The following is an 8825-nucleotide window of genomic DNA, read 5'->3' as shown; positions in this document are numbered from 1 at the left end:
CTAAAACACCAAAAAAAAAAAATAAAATAAAAAAAAAATAAAGATTTAAGCATTTAATAATACTATCTGGTTTTCTCCGGGCGCTCCGGTTTTTTCCCACGCAACAAAAAGACCATCGGGTTTTCTCCGGGCGCTCCGGTTTTTTCCCACGCAACAAAAAGACCATCGGGTTTTCTCCGGGCGCTCCGGTTTTTTCCCACGCAACAAAAAGACCATCGGGTTTTCTCCGGGCGCTCCGGTTTTTTCCCACGCAACAAAAAGACCATCGGGTTTTCTCCAGGCGCTCTGGTTTTTTCCCATGCAACAAAAAGACTATAGATAACAGAAATGAATAAATAAACAGTATAACATAATAATAATAATAATAAAACCAATAATAATGAATGAATAAATGCATCGATTCTGCGATAAAACAGACAACTGCAGCCGCTTTTACCACAATAAGAGACACGATTGCGGCTGTATTTTGGTAGTTTTTTAAACCCAAAACACCAAAAAAGATCAAGAATTTAATAAGACCATCGGGTTTTCTCCCACGCAACAAAAAGACTATAGATAATAAAAATGAATAAATAAACAGTATAAAATAATAATAATAAAAAATAATATTGAGATGCATGTCATTCTTTTCAAGTTGACTCTTTGCTTTTATACAAATAGTTCTGTTTTCAGAATTCATTAACGTCACACACACTTAAAGTTCTGTATGCGTTTTCATGATTAGGAAAGAATAGTGTTCACTCAAAGGTTAATCTCATGTTTTGATGGCAGGTGTCTCCATACTTGTCCTCTTTCATTCATTCTGATCCACTCACTCTTTGTTGTTTCACAATGATCATTTTTATTGAAGGTTTAAACAGAAATAAAGCAGACAGGATTTGAGTCACCATCAAAACCAGATATCACTGCTTTATAAAACAGGGAAATAAAGGAAAAAACACACACAAACACACACGTTCTTTTGACATGTGTATGTGTTTATGTTAGTTTATTATATTTCTTTTTTTAAGTTTGTTTGTTTAACTTGTCATTTGCTGAGGATAATAATGGAAGCCTGTCAGGGCTGCAGAGCAACAAGCTGCTCACAGTCAATGTGTGGTAGAAAGGTGGCAGTGTGGTCTGTTAAAGGGTCTGTGGCACTGTTGGAGGAGAGGGACGTGTCTGTAGTGGAGGCGTTAGTCCTGTAATAGTGTCTTCTCAAACTGTGGAGGACCTCAGTGAGAAACACCTGACCGTCCACCTCGTACGCGCTCACACCTGTCTGATCCGGAAGCAGACGGCCGCTGGAGATCAGATCTCCAAAGGCCTGGAGGGGAACAGCAGTGAAATAAAGTACACATAAAAATGAGGTAGACAGTGTGCAGTGTTACACACACTGACAGTAGCTCCTCAAGTTAATTTTAAAATGTGGCATCCAGCGTAACTCCCTCATATATATTCCTTTTGGTTTTATGAGAAAATGTGAAATGTTGCAGGATGATTATCAAAAACAAACCTCTGCAGACTCAGTGGAGAAAGATTAGAGTTGAAGACTTTATTCAGGCCAGTCTATCAAACATACACCATATTTATCTGCTCAGTTATTTTTGCAGCTTTAAGCATACAGACGAACAATTTGATCCCATATTATGTTATTAGGCATTCACAGATCAATCAGACGAGCCAGAAACGGTTTATTGTGTGGCAGCATGATTGTAACTTAGTTATCTCTCCAGGCTGTCATGTTTTCAGTCAGCGGTGAGCGAATCCAAAGGCAGCAGTATCTTCCCCTCAGTGATGCAGCCTCAGCATATACGCTAATTCCAAAAGAAAGAGGTTTTACAAACAATTAGAAAAAATATAATTAAACCAAAGTGAAATATTTACGCAGAATCATAAAGATAAATAAAAATTAAAGAGTAGCATTGCTTCAACACTTCAACATGAAAGACAACATCAGTGTGTGTTTCTTTACTCACCGTCGTTATTTGAAACCTGTTACAACCTGAAAAAAAATCACATAGAGGCACAGCAGTGAATATGTGGAGCATCTTATTGGAATTAGAGGAATAAATCAAAACCATTGCATTTAGGTCAGGGCAATAAAACCATATGAATCTATAACAGACACTTTATCAAGAGCAGCAGGAAATATGTTCAGTAAAATGTTCAGTGGTTTGATTTAAATGCATTAAATGCAAACCGTCATAAAAGCACGTAGCGAATATACCGTGGCTTTATCGAGCTCTAAAGTGAGGTTCTGGAAGTGAAAATCTCCGTTCACATTCTGACCAGAGGATTTAGATTATTAATCATAATTTTGTAATGATGCAGGGCCGATTTACTTCGAGTTATGAGATAATATTCAATATGTTCCTAACAGTCCAGATGGTTTGGTACACAGGGAGGTTGTCCTTAGAAGCTGTTTGGAAAAGGGCATACACTTTTGAAAAAGACTTGAAGGTGATCAGGTGAACCATCAGTCTATCATGTCTAACACGAGCTTCAACTTCAACCCATCAGATCAAACTCGGTGTTTTGATACATGAATATTTATTGAGATACTTACATCTGGAAATAGTTGCTCTTCCGTCGGAGCACCTGACAACAGCAAAATTTTTCGCAAAATATTTATCCTCGCAGTCCAATTCCACTTTTTCACCATCTTTTATATATTTAACTCCATCAGATATCAGATCCGGTTCTTCAGCAGTGTTCACAGTGCAGTAGGTGGCTGAAAAAATAATTTAAAAAAAAGGTTTTACGTTTTCCAGCCAACATCAAACTTTTGGACTTTTGATGTTTTTATACCTTTGCAGATGGGAAGTTCTGACCATGTGCCATCATGGTAACACTTCACTTCCTCTGGACCCTGCAGTCTGTAAAATGAGTCACACTCGAACTTCAGAAACATGTCGTGAGTTTGCGCAACTTGACCATCAGTAACTACGGGAGGTTTCCCACAGTGGCTGACTGAAACAGAAAAAAAAAAGGTTTTCTGGAATCAAATATCTCAAGCTGTCATAGTCAGTCAACTTCAAATCTCACCCCACACTTTGGACCCCCAGTGAGAGACATGAATCTGCATAAGTACCTGCAGTAAATGGAGAATCAGTGGAGCTGATAGTAGATCCTGTAAGACATGGTGAACACAGTTAGTATCACACAGGAAGGATGTTTTATGCATGTCTTCCAGAACACCTGAACATTTTCCCATCATGCTCTCTTAAATTTAAATATAGTCCATTTCCCTTTGCTAGAGGAAATGTATTTCTCACACAGCGACATTTAAAATATTATGTCCTTCATTCATATCTCGTATAAATCAAAGGCCACCTCCACCCACAGGCCGTGTGGTGTGTCCCTCACCTGCAGATCCACCATGTCCAGTACCTGGTGTGCTGCCTACATATGAGTATGTACACATTCTGTCTAGAGGTTATATACTAAATAAATATTCAATGCAGATCAATAACCTACAACATTTTTCCAGAGACCTCGCAAGGTTTTGTTGTTGAGACTTTCAGGCAGTCTCAAGTGCCAGTCAAGGTGCTCCCCGTATTTCACACCTCGACTCTACATCGAATTTAAAGAAACATTTACAGGTAAAACCAGTCGCTAACGTTAGCTGCACTGAAGTCCAGTTAGCAAGCTAACCTGTTCATGACCTCGACCGCCACTACTGATAGATATCCGGGGACTGTGGGTGGAGAAGTTGGTGTTGTGCAGGTAAATACACAAGCCCTCTACGACAGGTTATTAAGTTTGAGTCTGCAGTATGAATTCCATACTTAAAGGCATAGTTCCATATTTTTGCTCTTAGCTGTGGTGCGATTTACCTGACAGATCTTTTCATCTATAAAACTACTCGTGATTGTTTTCTAAAATTATGTATTATGTTCTCCAGCAACATTCTTTCAAACGTCATGCGACCCAGTACAAAAAAATTGATCATTGTTATTGATTGATCGATCCACTTACTGCATCTTGGGAGTTGAGACCAGGATCCACTGATGCAAAAAACTGAATTTTGGAGGTCCCCACCCTCCACAGTATAACCATCTTCACATTCATACGTCACTTCTGAATCTGCAGCAAACACCTCCTGGTATTCTTGAATGATGACGGCGTGGGGGATTTTAGGGGGCGGATCACATGCATCATTACTTCCTGTAAAAATGACCAGATTTTTCATCAGTAGGTGCTCAGATGGCTACTTGGTTAACTTGGTTTGTGTGTGTGGTGAGAATTCAAACCTCAGAATTTATTATTCTGGTCTCTGATAGTTTCACAGCTTATTGTTACAGAACATTTGACAGACTTACTCTCACAGACCGGAACTGAGGACCATAGTCCATTTGTGCATGTGGCTGTGGCTTGATGGTCTCTGTGTGTATATCCTTCATCACATGTTATCCTTATTGTGTGTCTATTTTCATACCAACCGCTTGGACTTCCTGTGACTTTTGCGTGGGGGATAGTTGGTGGAAGGCAGGCTCGTTCATCTGAGGGGTAAAAAGAAGAAACAAATACACCAGAGGTTTTTAACTGATCATCAACAGCGAATGTTAGCTTCGCCCTGATGAATGTCTGAGCACTCTGGGAGGTCCCATCCTCAACTGAAGGTTATACAACCTACATGTAGGAAGTTCACACCAAGCAATCTCATTAGCTCAAAATAAAATAAATCAGAACAACAGTGGGCTTATAAAGGAGCAATATGTGGCCACTGTGTTTGCAAAACCGAGTACAGCAGTCCAAGTAGTGAGTTGGAGCCACAGACTGTATATTAATTAAATAGGTTGTAATCTTGTTTAATTTATTATCTGTGGTTGAAGCGAGTTGTGTGCACAGAGTATTAGCAGCAAAAAAATCTGTGAGAATTTACAGTATATTGCACAAGGTAAGGTAAGTGTGTGCAACAGGCCAGAGAGCTTGTGACCGCAGTGAAAATGTTGTTCTTTGAAAGGCTAAAGGCCAATAAGTGTGGACTGAAGCAGAATATTTTGTAAGATAAAACCATGTTGTGATCACACGCGACAGCTGTTCAGCATCCTCCATCAGCTGTGAGTCTGGCGTCAAATAAATGCACATGAAGTTTGTGAACGTAGGAGGTAAATCTGTCTGTGTAAAATTGTTTTTTTTTTCAGCAGATATCTCAGTTACAACAAGACTGAGCTAACAAAGCAGTTTTGTGTTTGCGTATGTGGAATTTATTCAGTTTGGAAAATCCCACAAGCTCTAGAAAGCATTAACGTTAGCTCAAATTGGCTGCTGACTCAACAGGGACTAGAAATTGTCCCTGTTGCTTGGTCTTTACATAGGGTCGGTCTACTTGCTGGAGTAAAAATAAAAATATGTATCATTAGTTCTAATCACTAATGACTGATTGTTTTCCAGTTATTAGTCAGACCCCATGACCCTCATGTAACATTGTTTAAGTAAACAACTGAATGCTGCCAATGGCCAGCGAGAAGATGAGAAGACATGGAATTAAAAAAAATATGTCTCATTCCGGCAGATGGACCCCCACCCTGAATAAAGAGCCTGGATCTGCTCGTGGTTTCTGACCTGTTTAAAGGAAGTTTTTCCTCGCCACAGTCACCTCAGTGCTTGTGCTCTTGGTGGGAGTAAAGTGCCCTGAGACAACTTTGACTTGGCACTACAGAAAGAAAAACTGAACTGAATCGATATTAAAGTTAAATTATACAGTTAAAAATATTTAAGTTGATTTTTTTACTCTATGGCCGTACATCCTTTTGCAGCATTTAAACGTGGAATAAATAATAAAGGTTTGAAAAAGAAACATAAAACATGAAAAGTGATTTACAATTACAGCTAGAAAACACTTCTGCAGGATTTCAGCATTCAAACAATAATATAGTGGATATATTATAAAACACTTACCTATGCATTGTGGTTGATGAGACCATTTGCCATTCTGACATGTGATTGTTGCCCACCAACCCTCCACTGCAGGTTTAAATCCTTCCTCACAGGCATAAGAGAGCTTGGTATCAGTATGGTTTATGGTTTTGGGCTCGGGGACAAAATATCCTCTTTCCAGTGTGGGAGCAGCGCAGGACTGTGCTGCACTTTGTGCTGAAAATAAATACACATATATTTATTAAGATGATGTTTTTATACCTTTGCAGATGGGAAGTTCTGACCATGTGCACAAATAAAGACACATATATTTATTAAGATAGACAATATTATGATTGAAAGAGAGGCTGAAAATAAATTTCTTGATGTGATAATTTGCTGGAAACCACATACGAACAAAGCTAATGAGGAGCTTTGGAGTTCTGGGCAAAGTCAGATACATAAATTATTGTGTTGAGGTTTGGGGCGACACCTACAAAACCACCTGACAAGCATTATGCATCCTGCAGAAAAGAGCCCGACGAATATTCAACAATGTTGGATATCAGGAACACAGTAATAACCTGTTTCTAAAGTCACAAGCATTGAAATTTTTTAAATGTGGTGGATTGTCAAACTTGGACAGAGAGAGACGGGGGTTTAACTTAAGAGGTAAATTATATTTGAAACAACATCGTGTTCGCATCACTCTTAAAAGCATGCACACATCAGTTAGTGGGGTGATTTTGTGTGAAATCAAACAAAGTAAAGATATCAAACAGTTTAAAAAGAGGTACAGCAATAATTTAAAGGAATTTAAATCATGCTAAGGGTGATACAGTTATGGGTTTTCTCAGTTTTCTAATATATGGGGTAATATTGATTATCAGGCAGTGCAGTGGTGTAAATGTGGGACTGTTCGATGGGGAGGAGAGTATATTTATGAAATAGATTGATAGATTAGGATTAGGAGTAGGGATTGTTGTTTGAAGAAAACTAGAAAAGCTCCCGCACACTGTCTTGCTTTCTACTGATTTATTAAATATCTACTGATTTATTAAATATCCAACGTTTCAGTCTGATGAAGGTCGTCCAGACCGCCGTCCGCACAATACTTTTAAAACACTGAAATGATAGATGAGAGAATTTAATGTTCTTACCTGGAAACCAAACCAGAAGAAGAAATCCAAGATACCTCATGCACATTTTGGCAGGAATTAAAATCACAGCAGAGCAGAGAGTCCAGTATAAATCAGAACTAGTTAATGATTATTGAGGCCATTTCCCCCCAAAACAGTTAGAAAAAAATCACGCTGTTGGTCTGATGCCAACGCTGCATATAAAATGTGGCAGGTATTTACATTACAAACACAAGAGCAAAGACTTTTTTTTTGCATATTGATCTGAAAGAACTCTTTGACAACTTTTTTTTTAAATAACAGCAACACCTATCGTTTGTTTTGACGTCTCATAAAATTTAAGACATATAAAGTGGTGTATTTATGATGATATTATCTCCATATTGTGATGTTATCGCACTATATGAAAGAGGAACTGTAATAAACACATGAACACTTTAGTCTTGCTCTGTACATTTGTATTTTTTTACACTTCAGTAAATGTAGCGGCGTTCAGCAGTGAATCCTCCGTGTTTGCTAACACAGAGTGGCGCCCACAACAGCGATTTGTTTGTTTAGAGTCTAGATTTCAAAATGATTTCCCGTACTGCTGAGATCAGAGGTCAGAATTATGAAACAGCAAACACAGTCGGGCCTAAAGGTCAGACTGCAGCAACAGAAGGTTTCAAAGTGAGACTCCAGAACAGTTTCAGAGGAGGCTCACTGAATAGAAGTGAAAAAATATTACATCAATTACTACATTAGTCATCAAAAGGGGATCACATGGAATAACCTAAATGTGTTTGATCTGGTTAAATGGATACATTTGACTTTTTCTCACACTTTCACAGTCAAATGTTTCTCCGTCGGGTGTAGCCTAGAGGATCATGCAATTGCTTGTGTGCGTGTAAGTGTGTGTGTGTGTGTGTGTGTGTGTTTGTGACAAACGGACCTGCAGCTCGTCTTCAGTTAATCTTAAAAACTACTGGTCCCACTGGTGTAGAGCAGTGTTGCCCGATCCTGGTCCTCAGGGCCTGCTGCCCTGCATGTTTTAGTGTGTTTCACTGCTCCAACACACCTGAATCAAACAATCAGCTCTTCATCAAACCTCTGCAGAAGCCTGAAAACAACCTGTCCATTTCAGTGAGGTGTGTTGGAGCAGGGAAACACCTAAAACGTGCAGGGCAGCGGGCCCTGAGGACCAGGATCAGGAAACGCTGACCTAGAGAAAAACTTTTTAAGCCCATTTTACACTGGTCAAAAACACCCACTAACATCTGTTTTTTGTCCTCAGTGGGAAAGGGTACAATCACTTCCACCTGCAGGTCAAACAACTCTGCAGTGGTGATGGATATTTATCAGCTCCAGCTCTGATCGGCAGTCACAGAAACACCTCGGTGAACACACAAATTTTTGCCTGTTTTTGCTGGAGGCAGTGAGGCTTCTCGCCTCCGTCACGCTCTCCGTCTCTCCGTCAACTCTTTTGTCCCTTTTTCATACACATGTGCTGCTTGGCTTGACTCAATTTGACTCGCTGCGTCAGCCCAGCAGAGCCGTGTTTGCAGGTGTGTAGGTCTAATCTCTTAGGTCTAGTGTCTGAACACTTTATTTCCCTTAAATACTTCACAATAAAAGTCACCCACTATTTTATTATCTAAAAGCTTTTATTCTGAAGTCACAAAATAAGGAGGTGTTGTATTTTCATTGGCAGTAATTTAGCACGACTCAGCTGAAAGTGAACACGAAACAGTAAAATAAAGCAGGTACCTGAAAGTACAAACACCACCGAATGTCCATCACTGTCCATTTGACCGTTCAGTATGAAGGTTTGGCTATTTGTCTCAATTTGTTTAGTTCAGCGCC

General features: G+C 39.3%; 1 protein-coding gene across 1 annotated transcript; it reads right to left on the bottom strand.

Moving 5' to 3' along the window:
• Positions 1–1519: 1519 nt before the first annotated feature.
• Positions 1520–7157, bottom strand: LOC146317337 (complement factor H-related protein 1-like). The gene is made up of 9 exons (XM_084732433.1): positions 7005–7157; positions 5887–6081; positions 4305–4484; positions 3848–4149; positions 3349–3384; positions 2791–2977; positions 2549–2713; positions 1959–1984; positions 1520–1796 (listed from the first exon to the last, which is right to left on the bottom strand). The coding sequence occupies exons 1-9, from the start codon at positions 7048–7050 to the stop codon at positions 1785–1787; spliced, it is 1149 nt and encodes a 382-aa protein (XP_084588559.1). The 5' UTR covers positions 7051–7157; the 3' UTR covers positions 1520–1784.
• Between the last annotated feature and the right edge of the window lie 1668 nt (positions 7158–8825).

The sequence above is a fragment of the Lutjanus erythropterus genome, chromosome 12 (genome assembly GCF_056507025.1).
Source record: "Lutjanus erythropterus isolate fLutEry1 chromosome 12, fLutEry1.hap2, whole genome shotgun sequence".
Taxonomy (NCBI): domain Eukaryota; kingdom Metazoa; phylum Chordata; class Actinopteri; order Lutjaniformes; family Lutjanidae; genus Lutjanus; species Lutjanus erythropterus.
Note: the sequence above shows the minus strand (reverse complement) of the source record. Positions and strands in the feature narration are given on the sequence as shown.

Coding starts and splice junctions, on each gene's coding strand:
- LOC146317337 (XM_084732433.1), bottom strand. CDS start 7,050: ATGTGCATGAGGTATCTTGGATTTCTTCTTCTGGTTTGGTTTCCAG. Junction 4,485..5,886: donor TCATCAACCACAATGCATAG/GTAAGTGTTTTA, acceptor TTTACCCCTCAG/ATGAACGAGCCTGCCTTCCA. Junction 4,150..4,304: donor CTCAGTTCCGGTCTGTGAGA/GTAAGTCTGTCA, acceptor TCATTTTTACAG/GAAGTAATGATGCATGTGAT.